The 20,561-nt window shown below is 55.2% G+C and overlaps 1 protein-coding gene across 4 annotated transcripts; it reads left to right on the top strand.

The window, feature by feature from the left end:
* Positions 1 to 237: 237 nt before the first annotated feature.
* Positions 238 to 19,151, top strand: STAT5A (signal transducer and activator of transcription 5A). Of its 4 annotated transcripts, XM_065896911.1 has the most exons (20): positions 238 to 338; positions 662 to 794; positions 1,154 to 1,291; positions 1,595 to 1,751; positions 2,872 to 2,961; positions 5,844 to 6,018; positions 10,596 to 10,726; positions 10,934 to 11,085; positions 11,557 to 11,712; positions 12,122 to 12,301; positions 13,608 to 13,695; positions 13,790 to 13,912; positions 14,245 to 14,337; positions 14,777 to 14,983; positions 15,580 to 15,674; positions 15,760 to 15,890; positions 16,323 to 16,478; positions 17,001 to 17,052; positions 17,321 to 17,428; positions 18,421 to 19,151. In XM_065896911.1, exons 3-20 carry the CDS (start codon positions 1,164 to 1,166, stop codon positions 18,581 to 18,583), a joined length of 2,385 nt encoding a protein of 794 aa, XP_065752983.1. In that variant the 5' UTR covers positions 238 to 338; positions 662 to 794; positions 1,154 to 1,163; the 3' UTR covers positions 18,584 to 19,151. The 4 variants fall into 4 exon arrangements, with proteins under 4 accessions (XP_065752983.1, XP_065752982.1, XP_065752984.1 ...); XM_065896910.1 differs by lacking the exon at positions 662 to 794 and having other exon boundaries at positions 280 to 338; positions 18,421 to 18,705; XM_065896912.1 differs by lacking the exons at positions 238 to 338; positions 662 to 794; positions 2,872 to 2,961 and having other exon boundaries at positions 1,164 to 1,291; positions 18,421 to 18,583.
* The last annotated feature ends 1,410 nt before the right edge of the window (positions 19,152 to 20,561 follow it).

Below are 20,561 nucleotides of genomic sequence, written 5' to 3'. Positions count from 1 at the left end.
GGACTCCCGGGTGACCCGGCCATCGGGGCAGCCCCTGTGCTCGGCGCCAGCCCCGCCTCGCTGCCTGGGGCCCGGCCGCGGCCGCCGTCGCTGTGCACTCGCCGGGGAGGTAGCCACCAAGGGCGGAGGCAGGGAGAGAGCGACCGAGGCTGGGAGGGGTGTTGGCGAGAGCTCGCGCGCTGTGTATGGTCTATCAGAGGCAGCTGACCTTTGAGGAGGAAATCGCTGCTCTCGGCTCCTTCCTGTAGTAACAGCCGCCGCCACCGCCTCCGCCGCCGCCAGGAGCCCGGGCAGGGAGCGAGCGTCAGCCCCGCAGCCGGACGGCTCTGCGCGACCAGGTGGGTGGCCCGGCCGCGCGCCCCCGGCGGCGCGCGCCCAGAGGGCGCCCCTGGCTGCTGCCCCGGCCCCCTCACCGCGGGACCCGGAGCCCGACGGCCGTAGGGGTGCAGGGGACGGTCCCCGGGACCGAGAGGGAGTTTCGGCGCAGCGCGCAGCGCGGACGAGAGACGAGGGACGCGGGACGCTGATGCAGGGAGGGGGCCGAGGGTGGACGCCACCCTCGCCGGCAGAGGGCAGGGGGCGCTGTCGGACTGGACAGTGGGAGACCTCGGGGCACAGCTTGGGGGACGCAGCCCAAGAGAGGGAGTGTCTGTCTCCCCAGCCCTCTCTCCTTAACCCCAGCCACGTGCTTATGGTGACAGAGCCGTCCAGTGGGAACCGTCGGTGACGTTGCCCAAACGTTGGGCTGGAATATCCCCCGTTCCCAGAAATGGGGACTCGGGGTTCGAAGCAGAGTGGGGGGATTCTTGCAGCCCTCCCCAGAGGGCCCGTGGGCCTCCGCCATCAAGTTTCTCTTTCAGTTTCTAGCTGTTCCCACCCCGGGGAAGCCCCGGTGGGGCGAGGGGAGAGGAAGAGGGGGAGGGCACCTGCCTTTCGGGAGCCCCTCCCCAAGCCTCAGCGGGTTCCTCGCTGGAGGGAAGGGCGGCCTTCCCCTCCTCACCCTCTCTCTTCCCGCACAGGAAAGCGTGTCTGTGGGAGGGGAGGGGCCGGGCCTGACCGCGGTCCAGGGATGGGTGGGCATGGCAGGGCCAGGGGCAGGCCCAGCCCTCGCCTCTAACAAGGAGGCGCCTCTTCAGCCCTCTGCTCGTGCTAGGTGAACGGACATGGCGGGCTGGATCCAGGCCCAACAGCTGCAGGGAGATGCACTTCGCCAGATGCAGGTGCTGTATGGGCAGCACTTCCCCATCGAGGTCCGGCATTACTTAGCGCAGTGGATCGAGAGCCAGCCGTGGTAGGTGCCCCTGCCTGGTGCCATCCAGGCCCCTTGGCCTTTAGGTCTCCTCTTTGTGGTTTGGTGAGATTCTGGTCCTGTCTGTCCCGCTCTGTGCAGAAGGGGCGGTGTCCTTGGGAAAGGGGAACAGGGAAATGGGAGTCTGGGATTGGAGAGGGAATGTTTCTAGACTCTGGTGCCTGTGGAGCTGCCAGGAACAAGTCTTGTGGGCACGAGCCTTGGATTTCCACGTCCTTCTTGGTGCCTGACCTCCATGCCCAAGGAGGCACCATAGTAGGCTTGTCTCTCCTGCCCTGCCCCAAGGGATGCCATCGACCTGGACAACCCCCAGGACCGACCCCAGGCCACCCAGCTCCTGGAGGGCCTGGTGCAGGAGCTGCAGAAGAAGGCTGAGCACCAAGTAGGGGAAGATGGGTTCTTACTGAAGATCAAGCTGGGGCACTACGCCACGCAGCTCCAGGTGGGTATGAGCTCCGGGCATCTGCAGGGTGCGGTGTCCGCCTTCTCTTTCCAGCACCAGAACCCCTGGTTTTTTTCCTGGTTTGGCCACTGACTCACCGTATGACCCTGAGCTTATCGGCAACCTTTCTGTGCTTCGATTTCCCCCACCCCCTCTTTCTAAATCAGACCTGTCAGATTCCCCTTAGCATATTATAAAGCAAGAGGTGGGGCGTGTTTGTCCCCAAGAGAAGGGGGATGGGTGAAACTGCATTCTGGGCAGATCAAGCAGAAGGGATGGGGGTAGAGCAAGTCAAGATTCTGTTGTCAGAGAAAGGAATACTGACAGGTTCTAGAAATGAGGCAACGAGGCAGCCACACATCCCTCTTGCGGCTCTTTTAAAGGCTTTTCAAAGAGCTGCTGAAGTCGCGTGCAAGAGGAACAGAGTTGTCCTGGAGCCTTGAATTAAGGTCTTGGATGTAAGGTGTAGCTTCTCCTTCACCTGAGGATGCGGGGGGAAGGAATATAGGGGAGAGAGGGAGTTTTTGTGGCAGCAGGAAAGGGGTGAGGGTGGTAATCATAGTTGAGCATTTGTTGGAACTCACTTGAATATTTAGAGAGCCCTTCTTAAGTACCAGCAGCAGGGTGTCAGAAGAATAAAAAGTCCATCCCAGAAGAGGCAGGAAACACGAGAAACTTGGTGGGAAGAGGGGAGCAAAACAGGAACCCAGGGCCAGGACTATAGTGGACCTTGGCATTGGATGCCCTGGGTCTTGAGTCATCTGCTCAGTCGTTTGCCTCTGGACTAGTACTTAATCTCTCTGAGGATCAGTTTTCTCATCTGTGAAATGAGGATAACAGTTTCTGCTTATGTCATAGGGTTTCTATGATGCACAAGGTCAAAGGAGATGGCAGATTGGAAGTGCTTTGTAAACTGTTTCTAATGCACTGCAAACCAAATATGAAGATCTGTGAGGGGAAATCAAGTCAAGGAGAGATAGAGGTTCTGGTGACAGTTCCTGAGGCTTCCCAGGGGAAGCTGAGGCAGGGGCTGGAGGAGAGGAAGGGGTGGGCGTGGCTCTGCAATGGTCACGGTGGGAGCAGAGGATGGCCACTGGCAGCTGCTGTTGGATTCTTTCAGAACACGTACGACCACTGTCCCATGGAATTGGTGCGCTGCATCCGCCATATTCTGTACAATGAACAGAGGCTGGTCCGAGAAGCCAACAATGTGAGTGTCCATGGGTTTGGGGGGAGGTTTTGGGAAGTCCTTCTACCTGCTTTTATATGTTTTATAAACACGGGCATGAGAAAGCACCAAAGAAATAAAAGACATGGGCAAGTATGAGAGGCAGTATCACATGCAGGTGTAGACTGACACCCGACCCCCACTCCCCGGCTTCAGTCCCTGGCTCTACTACTTACTAGCTGTGTGACTTAAGCAAGTTACTTAACCTCTCTGAGCCTCTGTCTTTTTCTATTATAAAGGAGGACAGTCACAGTATCTACCCTGTAGGGTTATTGTGTGATACTATGTGGGCAAAGGATAGACAAACACAAATGAAACGGAAAAGGAAGCCCTAAAAACACACATACACGTCAGGAGATGCGATCTATGTCAGTCAGTGATGGCATTACACATCACCAGGGGAAAGATTTGTCATTCAATAAACGGGGCTGGAGGCAAAAGAAGAAATATCCTCTGGTGTGGTCTATGAGGGGAAGCAGAGCCGAGGTCTATGGCAGAAGAAGTAACCCGGCAAGCTCAGAGAAGCGAGGCCTAGCGAGGCAGAGCAGGGACTCGTCCCCCATGTTCTGAAATCATAAAGGCATCAGACATTGCTGGGACAATGGTACAAATGGTATATTATCTGCAATAAAGCAAAATGAATTTCATGAAATGATATCCCACAGGTAAAGACCACAGACTAGTGCCTGGAGCGAAGTCATATTTATTATTTACTTGTGGTGGAGACTGATTTCAAGAATTTGAGAGTTCATTCAGTAAACATTTATTCAGGTCTTGCTGTGCATCTGACACTGGACTAGGACGGGAAAAACAGATAAAGTCCTGGTCTCCACCTAAAGGGAATTCAGGCGATGATAGATTCTTTAGGTGTCAGCTGAGTGCTAAGCGGGCCTCTTTGGAAAAAGGATCCAACTCAGACTGGAGCAGGCTGGCTGGTGGAGGGGAGGGTGTCCTGAGGAAAAGGATGCCCGACTACAGTGGGGAAAGAGGGAGGAAGGAGGCAGGATGAGTTTTCTAGTCAAAAATAACAGCAGTATATGTGAGGGCAGGAAGGCGCGAGCCACCTTATGACATTCGAAGAATTGTAAGTGTTCAGTGCTACTGGGGAGAAGGGAGCCAACTGGGCAGAAGCCAGGTCACAGAGGGTCAACTGGTACAACTCTTGACTTGGTGCAATTACAGAGCTATCTGTAAATGTACAAATGAGTTCGGCTGCAATTAAGAAATACATGCCTACGATGCAGGTCATGGTTGGGGGTAAATAATTGTTCTCCCAGTCATCAAGCTGTTCTTCAACCCCTCTGATGTCCTGGGCCTTGGGGATTTTGTGGGGCACAAGACAGACAAGGTCCTAGGCCTCAAGGAGTTCACATCCTAGTGCAGGGAGGCAGACAAGAAAGAACATGCAGGCTTCCCTGGTGGCGCAGTGGTTAAGAATCCGCCTGCCAATGCAGGGGACACGGGTTCGAGCCCTGGTCCGGGAAGATCCCACCTGCCGCGGAACAACTAAGCCCGTGTGCCACAACTACTGAGCCTGCGCTCTAGAGCCCGTGCTCTGCAACAAGAGAAGCCACGACAATGAGAAGCCCGCGCACCGCAAGGAAGAGTAGCCCCCGCTTGCCTCAACTAGAGGAAGCCCATGAGCAGCAACGAAGATCCAACACAGCCAAAAATAAAAACAAATTAATAAATAAATTTTAAAAAAGAAAGAAAGGGGCTTCGCTGGTGGTGCAGTGGTTGAGAGTCCGCCTGCCGATGCAGGGGACACGGGTTCGTGCCCCGGTTCCGGGAAGATCCCACATGCCGCGGAGCGGCTGGGCCCGTGAGCCATGGCCACTGAGCCTGCGCGTCCGGAGCCTGTGCTCTGCAGCGGGAGAGGCCACAACAGTGAGAGGCCCGCGTACCGCAAAAAAAAAAAAAGAAAAAAGAAAGAACATGCAAGAAAAAGACCTTCGGTAAGGGAGGTCCTGTTTTAAATTGGCTCATCAGAGAGGGTCACTCTGAAAAGGTGCCACTGGAAGTGCCAGCAGGAAGGTTTGGTGCCAGAATGTTCCAGGGTGATGGAACAACAAATACAAAGGCCCTGAGGCAGGAACACGCTTATGTATTCAGGAACAGAAAGTAGCTGGTGTGCTTGGGCAGCAGTGGCGCTGCGGGTAGGGTAGGCAGAGGCTATCGGCTAGGGCCGTGGAGGGTGTGGAAGGAGTTTGGATTTTATTCTGAGAGCAGGTCATTGGAAAGGCCCTGAAGACTTGGTTGAAGGAATAGATCCGACCAGGTTAGTTAAATGACTGGATCCACAAAGCCCTTGTGGATGCCTCCCCTGTCACTTCACTTGGGGTCTCCAGGATGCCACCTGTGAGCGGTTCACACTTTTCCCTCAGTCACAAGAAGGTCTCGAGTGAGGACACAGATGATGTGTGTTCCCACAGCCTTGTCCCCCACTGTGTCCCCAGCACCTAGCACAGGTGGCATCATGGCACCGGGTCAGCGAATGACTACGAAGTGAGGGGTCATCATCATTAGTAGGAAAACCCAGGTAACTCCTGGGACATGTTGAGTTCTAGTCTCTCCAGAGAGAACTCAGATGGACCCTGTGTGGGATACTCTGGTGGAGGTTAGAACTGCAATAGAAGTTTCTTCCATGCTTTATGAAGATGCCATAGTCCGCCAGGTCACCTGTTTCTCTTCCTCCACCCCCATTCTGGCAAATGACTCTCCTTCTGACTCAAAGTACCCTTCCTTCTTATTCTAGATCTGGCATCTGGTGTCTGTAGTATTGGCATTCCCCAGGGCCTGAGGTTTTCTTCCATCCTCACTGCCCAGTTTACTGCTGCCCACACTCTCCCCTGATATGTCTCCAGGGTAGTTCTTCTTCTGGGATCCTGGTTGATGCCATGTCCCAGAAACACCTTCAGATCAACCAGACACTTGAGGAGCTGCGACTGGTCACGCAAGACACAGAGAATGAGCTGAAGAAGCTACAGCAGACTCAAGAGTACTTCATCATCCAGTATCAAGAGAGCCTGAGGATCCAGGGTGAGGCTGGTGTGGGAGGGCAGCGTGTGTCTGGGGGACGGGAGTGAGACCACTTTGTGAACTCCTGAAGGGTTGGGGCTAGATCCACGTCTGTCTCCCCAGAACCTTATCCGAAGCTTGGGAGGAGTAACGTTCCCAGTGATGGAGCCCCCGCTATGGGCCAGGCTCCAGGCTAAAAGCTTTGCATGCATTATTCACTACAACCTTTACAACAGCCCTAAAAAATAGGTAGTTGTATTATTCCTGTTTTGCAGATGATAAAACTGATGTTCAAAGAGAACACGTAATTTGGCCTGGGTTTCTTTAAATTTATTTTATTTATTTATTTTTGGCTGCGTTGGGTCTTCGTTGCTGCGCGTGGGCTTTTCTCTAGTTGCAGAGAGCGGGGCTACTCTTCTTTGTGGTGCGCAGGCTTCTCACTGCAGTGGCTTCTCTTGTTGTGGAGCACGGGCTCTAGGTGCACAGGCTTCAGTAGCTGTGGCACACGGGCTCAGTAGTTGTGGCTCACGGGCTCTAGAGCGCAGGCTCAGTAGTTGTGGCGCATGGGCTTAGTTGCTCTGCGGCATGTGGGATCTTCCTGGACCAGGGCTTGAACCTGTGTCCCCCACATTGGCAGGCGGATTCTTAACCACTGCGCCACCAGAGAAGCCCTGGCCTGGATTTCTTGCAAGTTGCAGAACTGGATCTTAACTAGAGATATGTCATAAAATCACTATATTTTAACCAATATTCAGTGAATATCTCAATGAATGAATCAATGAATGAATGAATATGGACAAAGTGTTCCCCAGTCAAAGGGAGGACTTAGGTTGGGAGTCCCCTGGTTGAACCAGGCTGGGGAGAGGTGGAACTCCAGGAATGCCCCTTCTTGAGCCTAATAGGAGGTAAAGGTGGGAGGAGGAGGTGACAGTGGAAAATTCTCCTGTCTCCTAGGTCTATAATTTGCTAGTGACTGCCATGATAAGGGTGTAGGGAAAGAAAAATTAACTCAGAAGAAATTCACCCCAGGTACACTTTTAAGAGTCTTGAAATGTGGCTCATCTTCCTTCACTTCAAATTGATCCCAGAGCTGTACCACCCCATCCTAGTGAGAACAAGAAGTATCAAACTGCCTTTTCCTTCACTCTTCTATTTTTGGTGTCTTAAGGTAGAACCATAGGTCATTGATTTTAGACCTTTCTCCTTTTCTAATGTATATATATTTAGAGCTATCAATTTCCCTCTCATCAGTGCTTTAGCTGCATCTCATCATTTTGGATATGCTATATGCTCATTATTCAATTTGAAATATTATCTAATTTCTCTTCTGATTAATTATTTTACCATATACTATTTAGAAGTATATTGTTTAATTTCCAAATATTTGGTGTTTTTCTAGATGTCGTATCATTATTGATTTCATTTTCATTTCATTGTTAAATTCCACTGTTGTCAGAGAACACACTCTATATGATCTCTTCTTGTAAATTTATTGAGACTTGTTCTATGCCCCAGCATATGCTCTGTGTTGGTGAATGTATTTTGTGGACTTGAATGTATGTTCTGAAGTTGTTTTATTTTAAGATAGCAATAATAAATTCAATAATGTTAACATATATAACATAATATATGATGTTAACATAATAAAGTTTAAAAAACCCACACCAAGTTTAGCGAGTAGAGTGGCATTGCTTTACATTTTTGCAAATCTCTTTAATGTTAGGCTTAATAGGAGATAGCTGGAGCTGGCTTTCAATCTGTTGTAACATCACATATCTTGTAACCTCTAGAAAACTCTGCTCTATGCTTATAAGTGAATAAGAGAAAAAAAGGTAAATAAGGTCCTATAACTTTATGAAAATAGTTCTGGCTTGGTGGACCTCCTATAAGGGTCTTAGGAACCCTTCAGGGATCCCTGGTTCACACTTTAAGAATCACTGATATATCTTTATTGACTTTTTTGCCTAATTGTTCTATCAGATGCTGAAAGAGAGGTATCAAAATCTCCTATAGTATTGTGTAATTTTCCAATTATTTATGTAAATATTTCTTTTATGTATTTTTGAAGCTTTGTTATTAGATGCATATACATTGAGAATTATTATGTCATTTTGATTGATTGACACCTTAATACTTATGGAATATCTTTCTTGAGCTCTGGTAACACTCTTTGCCTTGAAATCTACTTTATCAGATATTAGTATTACTCCTCCAGCCTTCTTATTCTATTTTTTACATAGAAACATATTTTTATCCATGCTTTTTAAAATTTGAAATGTAGACAGCATATAGTTGAGTCCAGCTTTTTTATTTATTCTGACAATCTTTGCTTTTAATTAAGGTGTTTAGTCCACTAATATTTAATGTAATAGCAATTGAGGTCCCTATGTTAATATTTATTTTGTTTTGTCCATTTTCAGTATTTGTTCCTCTGTTCTTCCTTTTAATTGTTTAAATTTTTTAAGATTCTATTTTAATTTAACTACTTAAGCCTTCCTCCTACCTTGCCCTGTCAGTGTTTTCTGTACCCTGAGACTAGCACATTGCCTGAATCATAGCAGCTGTTGAGGAAATGTTGGGGGGATAATTCTAGCAGCTCTTCTTCCGATCTGAATCCATCCCAGACTGACCCGAAAGAAAGGAAGGCCCTCCTGCTACATTAGGGAGCAGGACATTTCAGGCTATTATTTCTACCCAAGGCCGTTGACTGGTTGACAGTACTGATGGTCCTGTTCTGGGCTTTTCTGTTTCCTACTTGTGAGGTTGGGTTCCGATTCTGGTTTGGGTTTGTCCCCATCGTGCAATGTCAGTTCAGTCTCATTGATCAAGTGCGCCCATCAGAAACAGACTACTGATCTGTCTGTGCAAGGGAAGTCTCAGCTCCCTCCAGTGGAGCAGACAGCTGCCTCAAGTCTCCTGGCGTCCTTCCCGGAAGCGTCTCCAATTTGCCAGGAGAGACCTAAGTGGGTCACTTGCATAAGGAGGCTGGGCCTGGCGTTGGGATCCCCACCACCTCCCTGTGGGCGGCAGGATTCCGAGGTGGCTCTCCAGATTCTTCTGCTGTGTTCCTTACCTGCTCCGTCCCCCGCAGTCATGTTGGAGCCATATTTCTAAGTTCTCTTCTAGTTCTGGGCCTTCCTGGCTGTCTAGGGTTGCGTTAGTGTGTCCTTAGTTGCTTTTGTGCGTCCATAGGGCAGGGCCTCGGTCAGTGTGACATGGCCCTCAGAGGCCTGCCGGGAACTTGACCAAGACCTGCTGACCGACGCTCTCATCTTCTTGACTCAGCCCCAGTAAGACCGTGGGACGTTCCAAAAGCCTATTGGTGGGGGTAGGAATGCCAGCATCTAGGATGGTGATTGCCTGTGGAGGGAGGGATGGGGATGCCGGCAGGGGAGGGTGTACAGGTGCTTAACTGGGGAAATGTTTACTTCCTTAAGTGGGCTTCTTGATACACAGGTGTTCCTTGTATCATCCTTTCTATCAGTACTTGCCTGGGTCTTAAGTATTATATAACAGATTTTTTGAAAAGGCCTCGTCGGTGAGGCCTCGTTACCTTATTCCTGCCATCGATGAGATGCCTGACAGCTGGTGTGGAGAGAAGCGGCCTCCCTCTCTTGAGAGAATCTTGCTGCTTTCGTGTCCCCAGTGGCCCTGGACACTCTGTCTCTCTCCCTCTTCCGGCTGGTCTGCTGAGCTCACGGTGACCCAACCTGGACAAACATGTTAGGCCCCTTCAGCACCTGGAGAACCCCCCCCCACCTCCCCGAGGAGAGGCCCCTTCAGCACCTGGAGAACCCCCCCCCCACCTCCCCGAGGAGAGGCCCCTTCAGCACCTGGAGAAACCCCCCCCACCCACTTCCCCGAGGAGAGGCCCCTTCAGCACCTGGAGAAAACCCCCCCCCCACTTCCCCGAGGAGAGGCCCCTTCAGCACCTGGAGAAACCCCCCCCCCCCACCTCCCCGAGGAGAGGCTGCTGCGCTCAGCCCCGCGGAGCAGGGCCTTCCTGATGCGGCTCTGTCCTGTGAGGTTGGGGCTGAGAGCTGCTCCATGAGCCTTTAATCCCGTCCTGTAACCCATTGACTGTGAGGACTGACTCTCACCTGGAGCTGATGGTGCCAGGCAGCTTCCTGAGTATTTTCTGTATCATTTTTGCTCATTTAACGTCACAGCAGCCACTGGGGCAGGTGCCGTGATTCTCCCATTTTACACCTGGGGAAGCTGAGGCAGGGGAGAGTGAGGTGATTTGCCCGAGTTCACCCACCTTCTAAACGGCGAGGACACACTTCAGACCAGGCAGGGTGGCTCTAAGCCGGACCCCGCGTGGGGAGAGGAGGGCTGGGCGGGCAGGGAGGCCATGGGCTGGCTCCTCCCCAGCTGTACCCCGAGCTTCCGTCTCCCCACTCCCCAAGGGGAGCTCAGAGTCGGGGGGCCAGGGGACGGAGCCCACTCATCTTTGGGGGCTGTGGAACCCTGACGGGCCACTTGTCAGCTGTGTCCCCTCCAGGGTTTTGCCTCCAGAACAGGTGAGTGCGATTCTGCGGGGCTCCCTGCTGGACCCGGGGAGGTCATGGTCGTGGGTGTCCTGTGCCCTCCTCCAGCTCAGTTTGCCCAGCTGGCCCAGCTGAACCCCCAGGAGCGTCTGAGCCGGGAGACGGCCCTCCAGCAGAAGCAGGTGTCCCTGGAGGCCTGGCTGCAGCGCGAGGCCCAGACGCTGCAGCAGTACCGCGTGGTGAGTGGGCTCTGCGTCCCTCCCCTCCCGGGCGTGGACCTGAGGGAGGGAGAGAGCCAGGAGGAGAGCGGGACCCAGCAGAGCAGGAGGCCAGAGCCTTCCCCGCTGTGTGGGCACGCAGGGCAGAGCGGGTCGGCAAGGGGTGAGGGGAGGCCCTGTGGGTGTTCTGAGAGCCCAGAAGGGCCGCTCCGCCCGCCCGCCCCGCAGGAGCTGGCCGAGAAGCACCAGAAGACCCTGCAGCTGCTGCGGAAGCAGCAGACCATCATTCTGGATGACGAGCTGATCCAGTGGAAGCGGCGGCAGCAGCTGGCGGGGAACGGAGGGCCCCCCGAGGGCAGCCTGGACGTGCTACAATCCTGGTAATGGTAATGGGGGGCCAGGCGGGGGCGGCAGGGGCTCAGCGTGGTGCCACTGGCTGCTGTCCTGCTCCTGTGTTTACGTGAGCAGCCGGCTCCCTCTGACGGGGCACGGGTCTTATTTCACCAGGGGTCTGGTTCCTGATGCAGACTTTGGTGCCCCCGTCCTGTGCCACCTTCCCCGGGAGGGGCGTCCCTGGGTGAGGGAGTGGGGTGGGGCCAGGTGTGCAGAGCGACGCTCAGGCTGGTTGGACCCAAGTCAGGTCGCTCCTCCTGTGAGTTTCTTTGTGTTTCTGGGAGGCAGGGCAGCCGTGCTCTGCTCAGTGGACAGGCCGGGCGGCTAGGGCGCCGAGCCTTCCTGGGGGTGGAGCTGGGTCTGGGCCTTCTCCCCAGCCTGGGAGCCTTCTGGCTTCTGGCCTGGAGGAAGAGGGTGAAGGCTTTGTCCTTCCCTTTGGCCTCGGGGCTCCCGTGCAGGTGTGAGAAGTTGGCGGAGATCATCTGGCAGAACCGGCAGCAGATCCGCAGAGCTGAGCACCTCTGCCAGCAGCTGCCCATCCCCGGCCCCGTGGAGGAGATGCTGGCTGAGGTCAACGCCACCATCACAGACATCATCTCAGCCCTGGTGACCAGGTGATTGCTGCCTCTTGGCCTCGCCCAGGCCCCATCCGGTTGGCCTGGGTCGTGGGCAGCAGGGTCTTTAGAGACAGGGCGCTCTGGCTTGAACCCTTCTGTCTCTGCCTCACACCCTCATCCCACCCCCCTCTGTCGCCTGTTGCTGTGGCCTCTTGCTGTTCACCTTGCCCGGTTTCTCTCGTGGACACTGTATGGGCTTGTTCCCCGCGTTTCAGCTGTTGAGTTCATCTCACTGCCTCCCCTCCTGCCAGCTCCCCCGACTCGCAGCGGCCCCCCCGGGACCGGGGGCTGTACCACAAGCCCTTCCTTCGCCTGCTGTGCCCCGCGCAAGGCGGCCTCGGCACGCGGAGGGCGGGACCGGAGCGCCGTGCCCTGAGGCGTCACCTGGTCACTTGTGTCCCCGCAGCACGTTCATCATCGAGAAGCAGCCCCCTCAGGTCCTGAAGACCCAGACCAAGTTCGCAGCCACCGTGCGCCTGCTGGTGGGCGGGAAGCTGAACGTGCACATGAACCCCCCCCAGGTGCAGGCGACCATCATCAGCGAGCAGCAGGCCAAGTCGCTGCTCAAGAACGAGAACACCCGCAAGTACGTTGCCCTGCTCCCATCTGCCCCTCCCTCAGCTCAGCCTGTGTGCTACAGCAGGCGTCCTGGGTGATGGGGACAGCATGGCCTCCCCCTCCGAAACCCTTTGTCCTGCACTGCGATGTGGCCCCATGTCGCTCCAGTTCACTCTGTCCTGGCGTACACTTCGCACACACAGTAAATCAACAAGTATTTCGCTGCTGGGTGTCCCAGGACCTGTGCTGAGCAGTGAGACACAGCTGTGATCTACACAGAACTTGGCTCTTTCCCTGCCCAACCCTGAGACAGAAAATTAAAATAAAGCAATATCACAGTGCCTGCAGTACATGGGTAGTCAAGGAGGGCCTTTCTGAGGATATATTTGAGTGGAGACCTGAATGAGAAGGTCAAGAGTGTTTGGGGACAGCTTCCCTGGTGGCGCAGTGGTTGAGAGTCCGCCTGCCGATGCAGGGGACGCGGGTTCGTGTCCCGGTCCGGGAGGATCCCGCGTGCCGCAGAGCGGCTGGGCCCGTGAGCCATGGCCGCTGAGCCTGCGCGTCCGGAGCCTGTGCTCCGCAACGGGAGAGGCCACAACAATGAGAGGCCCGCGTACCGCAAAAAAAAAAAAAAAAAAAAAAAAAAAAAGAGTGTTTGGGGAGATAGGAAGGGCAAGTACAGAAGTCCCGAGGCAGACACTGAGCGTACGTGTTCAGCAAACAGACAAGGCAGTGGGCTCGCTTGTCCTGAGTGAGGCCAGGGAGGTGGGCAGGGGTTGATCTCGGGAATCTTTGTAGGCTGTGGTCATGATTTTTATCTCAGGTGCGCTAGAAACTGCCGAAGGCCCCCATCAATCTTAAATTTATTTATTTGTTTATTCATTCATTTATTTATTTATTGGCTGCATTGGGTCTTTGTTGCTGCCCGCAGGCTTTCTCTAGTCGCGGCGAGCGGGGGCTGCTCTTCGCTGCGGTGCACAGGCCTCTCATTGCGGTGGCTTCTCTTTGCTGCGGAGCATGGGCTCGAGGCACGTTGCTTCAGTAGTCGTGGCACGCGGGCTCAGTAGCTGTGGCTCGGGGGCTCAGTAGTCCCCACATCAATCTTGATACCCAAGGAATTTTAATGATAGAGACACAGGCCCCACCCTTGGCGACTTTGCTCGGGTGCTCTCAGGTTGATGAGAAAGCGAGCCCAGGGACACTCGGAGAAATGCTCTTAGGGGAGGGGCAGGGGCTGCTGGCAGGGCTTTCTGGAGAAGTCTGGGCCCAGGGTGCAGACAGGGTGGTGCTCCTGGCCTGGGCCCAGTAGAGATGGGTTCCTCTCTGCTTCGCAGTGAGTTCAGCGGAGAGATCTTGAACAACTGTTGTGTGATGGAGTATCACCAGGCCACAGGCACCCTCAGCGCTCACTTCAGGAACATGGTGAGGACAGGGCCCCGCCCATGGAGGGAGGCCTGCCCAGAGCCGAATCCTCTAACCAGCGGCTTTCTCCTCATTCCCCTCTGACCTCCTGCAGTCGCTAAAGAGGATCAAGCGTGCTGACCGGCGAGGCGCAGAGTCCGTGACAGAGGAGAAGTTCACGGTCCTGTTTGAATCTCAGTTCAGTGTTGGCAGCAATGAGCTTGTGTTTCAGGTGAAGGTGAGACCCGGCTCCCCCGTCTCCTTGCCGGCTGCCCGGCTGGCTTGGGAAAGCCAGAGACTTGAATCCTCACACAGGCTCAGTCCAGTTACCCCGTGATGCTCTCAGAAAACCTAATGTCACCCTGCTGGTGCCCATCTGCGAGGTTTTAATCCCGCACCAGCCCGCGGAATTTAGGCAATGGGCCAAGAAGAAGTATGCTGTGTTTTTGGTTTGTTTTTGGTTTAGTTTTGCTGGGAGGGGCTTGAGGAATGAGGGTTGGGGGTCTCTGCCAAGAGGAGGGCAAGACAGTGGTCATATGCCCTCACCCCTCATTCCCTGGATTCCCGTAGACCCTGTCCCTTCCTGTGGTTGTCATTGTTCATGGCAGCCAGGACCACAACGCCACTGCCACCGTGCTATGGGACAATGCCTTTGCCGAGCCGGTGAGTCCCCATGAGGCCCTCACCTCGGCCCCTCGGAGTTTCCCAGGGTCAGCCCCAACCCCAGGGCCCCTGCTGAGTGGCCTTCCCCAACCCTAGGGCCAGACCAGAGGTCAGGGGGCAGCTGGTGTGAACAGCCTGCCCTCGGCATGTCCTAGGCTCTGTCTGGGCTCTGGGTCAAGGGACTGGGGTCTCCTAGGTCTGTGAGTGTGGTCTTGGGGTTCTGGTCCCTGATCTCTCTCCCCAGGGTCCTGGTCTGGGTCTCCATCCCTGTATGCCCACCCCTCTGCCCCTGCCCCCAGCTCTTTCTTTCCCTTGCATTTTTGTCCCCTTTTCTGGACCTTTCTCAGTCCCCTCTATCTCTTGGTATCTGTGTCTGTGTGTGTGTAAATATCTCCTACTCCCTCAATCTGCCTTTTTTTCCTTTTTCTCTCCCCACCAGGGCAGGGTGCCGTTTGCAGTGCCTGACAAAGTCCTGTGGCCGCAGCTGTGCGAGGCGCTCAACATGAAATTCAAGGCCGAAGTGCAGAGCAACCGGGGCCTGACCAAGGAGAACCTCGTGTTCCTGGCGCAGAAGCTCTTCAACAGCGGTAGCAGCCACCTCGAGGACTACAACGGCATGTCCGTGTCCTGGTCCCAGTTCAACAGGGTGAGGGACGCCGCCCGCTGCCTGCCTGGGACCACCCTGCCACCCTTCCCCCACCTCACACACGGGTTACTGCCCCCGGTCAGTGGCCCCCCTCTACCCCCATCCCCCCTCTGCTACAACCAGGAGAGACGGGGGCTAGTACCCCAAGGAACGCAGGCGGCCATGAGAGCCAAAGCAGGACGGTGGAAGGAACCCGGAGCTGGGAGTCAGGGTCCCTGGTCTCTAGCCCTCGATGTGTTAACTAAGTTGCCAGGCCCCTTCCCTCCTCTGTGCTACGCTTTTCCCATCTGTAAAGCGAAGGGGTTGGGCAGGAATAACTTTGGAGGTCTCATCCAGCTTGGACAATTCTTTGCACCTCCGCCCCCCACCCCGTGGGGTTGTCCCGGACCCCTTTGTCTGCGAGACAAGAGGCCAGTGTCCTCTCTGGTTCCCTAGGATATGAGCAGGGGCTGTGGCAGTTTGCTGGAGTGTGGGGCAAGTCGGATGAGGAACTGGGAGAAGGTCTGGGTGAGGACAAGAGGGCACTGAGTGTTCCCTGAACCACCCATGACGACGGGGGCACAAGCCCTGACTTGAGGTTTCCTGGGGGCTCTCAGGAGAACTTGCCAGGCTGGAACTACACCTTCTGGCAGTGGTTCGATGGGGTCATGGAGGTGCTGAAGAAACATCACAAGCCCCATTGGAATGACGGGTGAGAGGAATGGGGTCTGGGAGGTCATGGGCTCAGGGGGCAGGGGCTGCTGCCAGCAGTGACACTGTATGCTCGATGCACCCAGCGCCATCCTAGGTTTTGTGAATAAGCAACAGGCCCACGACCTGCTCATCAACAAGCCCGACGGCACCTTCTTGTTGCGCTTTAGCGACTCAGAAATAGGGGGCATCACCATTGCCTGGAAGTTTGACTCTCGTGAGTTCCCTACGTGCCCACACTCTAGCCCCAGTGGCCCTGTCTTCCACTTCCTCGTTGCCTATTCTCCATCAGGCCTGCATCCTTAGGAGGTATCCGGTGGGAGACATGGGAACTGAGCTTGGAGGGTGGGAGGAGTGTTGCTCAGAAGCACATTCCCTCTCTGTTGTTTTCCACTGGGGGGAACCTAAAATCATTGGCCTCCTGGACTCCAGAACTGCTGGGCGAGTCCTTCTCTGCCCTGACCCAGCCTTGTTGGTATCTGCTTGCCCGTGGTCATTTCATTGCCCTATGCCGAGGAGCACAGGGGTGGGGTTGCCGTGCAGGCTAGTAAAAGCCCTGATGTCTCTGCCAGCCTGCCCTGAAGCCCCACAGCTCTGATCCTCCTCCCGAGGGCGGTGGGTTGTGGGAATGAGCTTGGCCTTTTCACAGCCGACCGTAACCTGTGGAATCTGAAGCCGTTCACCACGCGGGATTTCTCCATCCGGTCCCTGGCCGACCGGCTGGGGGACCTGAGCTATCTCATCTACGTGTTTCCCGACCGGCCCAAGGATGAGGTCTTCTCCAAGTACTATACCCCTGTGCTCGGTGCGTCCTGCCCAGATACTCCCGGGGCTAGGCAGTGGGGACGCCCCCAGAAGAGCCGAGGGGCTGTTTCCCCTGTGGGTGTTTGTCGGTGGGATGGTGCAAGGCACGTGGAGAGGATTTCAGGGCTCACAACTGAAGAAAGGGAAAGCAAAACCTCTGACCCAGCTTTCTTCCCTGCAAAGCAAAACACTGAGTGGGACTCACTTCTGTGCCCTTGGAGGAAGAGGCTGCAGTGCTGGGGGAGGAGCCATAATGCAAACCCACAGATAGTGGACTCCCATCTTGATCAGCTGCCCTCACCACTCTCCACCCTCAAACCTACCCTCAAGTTGAGTGTAGGAAGCAAAATGAGACTGAAGCCAGGGCCTGGGTGGTGTTTATTGGGAATCTGTGGGAAATTTCATCCCTGCTGAGGCCGCATGGCAATGTGGGGGGAGGCAGACTGCACAGGTGGGTTTCCACTCCCCTGGGAGCTCCCAGAGACTTCAGTTCTCATCACTGTTCTCCCCCCGCCCTCGGCAGCTAAGGCAGTGGACGGATACGTGAAGCCACAGATCAAGCAAGTGGTCCCTGAGTAAGTGTCCCGGGTCCAGCTCTGGTCTCCTGCTGCCTCTCTTCTCCTCTCACCCCCGCACCTGGCTCTCCATACCCATCACCGCCGCCCCTCCTGGGGAGGGAGCTGGGCTTGGTCACCAGGGCATCGGTACCCGGTACCCGGGGCCCCGCTCCTGCAGCCAGGGCCCCGGGCTCAGCGGGCTGTCTGTCCTTCCGCACCTGAAAAAGACACGAAGGTGGCCCCCGAGCCCCTCCCCGCTGAGGCTGTGCTCTGCTTCCTCTCGCAGGTTTGTGAGCGCCTCTGCGGACTCTGCCGGGAGCAGCGCCACCTACATGGACCAGGCCCCCTCCCCAGCCGTGTGCCCCCAGGCTCATTATAACATGTACCCACAGAAGTAGGTTGTGTTCTCCTGGGGCTCAGAGGGGAGGAACTGGGCACTTGGCCTCAGGCTGGGCACCAGAGGACTGGTGGGCAAGGAACCCAGAGCTCCTCTAGGTCTGAGATCACCCAGGCCGGGCCGGGCTCTGGCACGTGCCCAGGTGCAGGGTGGGTGAGATCAGCCAATGAAAAGCATAGAGCATTTTGAAACTACACGTAGCAGGGTCCCTGCTCTGGTGCTGACTAGCTGTGTGACCTTGGGGAAATTACTGAGCCTCTCTGATGCTCAGTCTCCTCACCTGTAAAATGGAGGCAAAAAGACCTACCACGTGGGACTGGGGTCAGGATTAAGTGAGAGAGTGCAGGTAGAGCATTTAGCACAGATGAGACTGTTATAAGGGCTTGATACAGGGTAGCTATGGATGGGGTAGTTGTTCTTAGGAGTTGTGTGGGAACAGGGTGTCAATTGCTCCTCTCTTGAGTTCCCAGAGAATTAATTCTCTTCCAAGCTGTGGGTGGCCTGCTGCCGTGGGAGGACCGCAGGCTTGGGAGTCACAAAGACCGGAATTCCAATCCTGACTCCACCTGCCAACCAGGTGGCCCTGAACGTTTCCTAACATGATTGAGTCTCAGTTTCTTCCTCTATAAAGTGGAGTAAATACCTGCCTTATGGGTGGCTGTGAGGGTTGGTGTAACGTGGTTGAAAGGCCCAGGCCTTCATAGGTGCTCAGTGAATGGTGCCTGGGGTTTCACGGGCAGCTCATTCACCCAACTACCTCATTCCCCTGAGATCGCTCGATGAGGTCGTGAGCGATGAGACTAGAACTGGGGTGTCTCCCAACAAGCCAGTGACTGACTTATTCAACTTGGGGTGTAAGAGTCTAGCCAGAGCGGGTCCTGCTCCCATGAGACTCTGGTCTGAGTGGGGAGCAGGCTGGACGCTGTCCTCCAGGAGCTTGGGGCTGTGAGGCATGCCAGCTCCCTCTGACGTCCCTCTCTCTCTACCAGCCCTGACCCCGTCCTCGACCAGGATGGAGAATTTGACCTGGATGAGACCATGGATGTGGCCCGGCACGTGGAGGAACTCTTACGACGCCCTATGGACAGTCTGGACCCCCGCCTCTCCCCGCCTACTGGTCTCTTCACCTCTGCCAGAGGCTCGCTCTCGTGAATGTTTGTTTGAACGCTGCACTTCTCTTTGGAAACGTGCAGGGTTCATATTCATTGTGATTTTGTTTCTGTATCGCTGTGCATATTGACGCCTTTGCCGGCAGCACGTGTCCACATGCATATGCGCACGTTTGTGTACAAGGTGTGCCTGCCTCGCCTTTGCAGTCCTAGGTATGTGGCTGCCTTTTTCTTCAGATGGAGGCATTCCAAGAGCCCACTGGGTCTGTCTGTTGTGGAAGAGACTGGGCTGCTTCTGTAGTTGCAGGTACGCCGGGCAGGCAAACCTATTCCTGCCAGAGCCTTTGTCTGCTCAGTACCTATTTGAATGGAATGATTCAAGAAGGGAAAGGAGACAGGTAACGTCTCTAAGCTCAAGTTTTACTCCTGAGTTAGATGCTTTGCCTCCCAAGTGTGTGTGCACATATATACGTGCATCTCCTCTCGTACAGAGCAACATACACGTTGGTCTCTTGGTTCTTCCCCTCAGGATGGAGGTTGGAAGAATCAAGAGACCAGTTCTGAGTGATATTCTATACTTTATCTAATGACTGTGGACACCAGGCTTTTTGTGAACTGAGAGCTAATCTAGGCCATCCGCGCTCATGTCCCTAACACGGCAGAAACGGGTCTTTTGCATCGGGCCTGTCAGAGCTGCTCTGAGGATGGAGTTCCTTGGCCTCTTGGTCCCCAGCCAGGGGGCTCCAGCTTCAAGTGTGTAATGCTGCTGCCCACATTCCTGCTCTTTCCGTCCCATATCCCCTTCCCTCCATCTGGCCCCAGCCTTCTTTCCTCACCTCTCTGTCTGCAACCTTGCTTACTTATGGAAGAGGTGGGGGTGGGGAGTGGGGGAGGGACTGGTCTAGGATGTGGTGAACAGGAGGCCCAGGACTTGCATTGTTGATCCCCAAACCCCTCCTGGAAAAAACCTGCAAGAGGCAGCACCAGGGGCTTGCATCTCACCTGTGGAGTCTGGAGGGAGGGGTAAAAGCTGCTCGAGGCCCACTCTGCTGGGAGGTAGAACCTGGAATAGGCCTCATCACAGCTGCATAACTGGCTGTGGTCTGCGAAGGCCTCGCTCCCGACCTCACATGCTCCTCCCTCTGAAGCTGCCACACGCAGCCAGGGGCAGCTGACAGCGGAAGGAGTGAGTCCCAGGTTGAAACGTCTCTCAAGGAAGGTGGGGATGGGAAGCATTTGTACAAAGGCTACACATTTGTGTAAACAGTGTTTTTGAATAAAATATCTTTTTTCATAAATTTGCTGGAATGGCTTCTGGGTCATGGGGACCGCTGGAGTCGTTTTGTTTCTCTCCTCCCGCGTAGCTGGTGCTGTAAGGTGTAGCTTGAAGTTGCCAGTCGGCTCCCATTTCTGTGGTTTTAAGGGTGCCATCCCCACCCCAATACTTTAAGTGCCTCTCAGAAGACTAGAGAACTTGAGGTCTTGGGAAAGGATGGGGCAGGAATTACCGGGGGCAAGGGAGAACTTTGGTCCCTGCCTCTCCTTGTCAGCTGCTGCTATAAGCAGTCTCCAAGGTGGCAGCTGAGCGCCAGCGCCCAGACCATTCTCAACCCCTCTGGATGGAAGATGGGGGGGAAGCTGCAGGAGCCTCACAACGGTCCTTCCTCCCCTGGCCTCTTCCCAGAGACCAGCAGGTGGCACCATCCCCCTGTTCCCGCGTTTTCAAACGGTCGGCCTGAGCCTGGGAGGGAGGCCGGGGCGAGAGGACAGCCTCCCCATTTGGCCCCACTGGCATCGGGGATCCAGGGACTGTCGCCGAGGGCCGGGGCGGGGGCGGGGAACAAGAGCCTACGACAAGGTTTCTTCAGGGCTCAAAGCGAGGGAAGAAGGGCTCGCAGCCCGCCGGGACAGGCGCAGGGGCCCGGCGCGGGGCTGGCGGGGGTGGGCGGGAGGGGAGGCAGCCGCCGAGCCGGGAGCGCGCTAATCTGGAGCTGCATCTCTGCAGGGGGAGGCGGCGCGTA

This window comes from Phocoena phocoena, chromosome 19 (assembly GCF_963924675.1).
Source record: "Phocoena phocoena chromosome 19, mPhoPho1.1, whole genome shotgun sequence".
Lineage (NCBI taxonomy): Eukaryota > Metazoa > Chordata > Mammalia > Artiodactyla > Phocoenidae > Phocoena > Phocoena phocoena.
Note: the sequence above shows the minus strand (reverse complement) of the source record. Positions and strands in the feature narration are given on the sequence as shown.

What these genes read in the sequence shown, in the direction of transcription:
- STAT5A (XM_065896911.1), top strand. Translation starts at nt 1,164, where the DNA reads ATGGCGGGCTGGATCCAGGCCCAACAGCTGCAGGGAGATGCACTTCGC. An exon ending in CGCTGCAGCAGTACCGCGTG is followed by an intron (nt 10,727 to 10,933) that starts GTGAGTGGGCTC and finishes CCCGCCCCGCAG; the next exon opens with GAGCTGGCCGAGAAGCACCA. An exon ending in ATCAAGCAAGTGGTCCCTGA is followed by an intron (nt 17,053 to 17,320) that starts GTAAGTGTCCCG and finishes TTCCTCTCGCAG; the next exon opens with GTTTGTGAGCGCCTCTGCGG.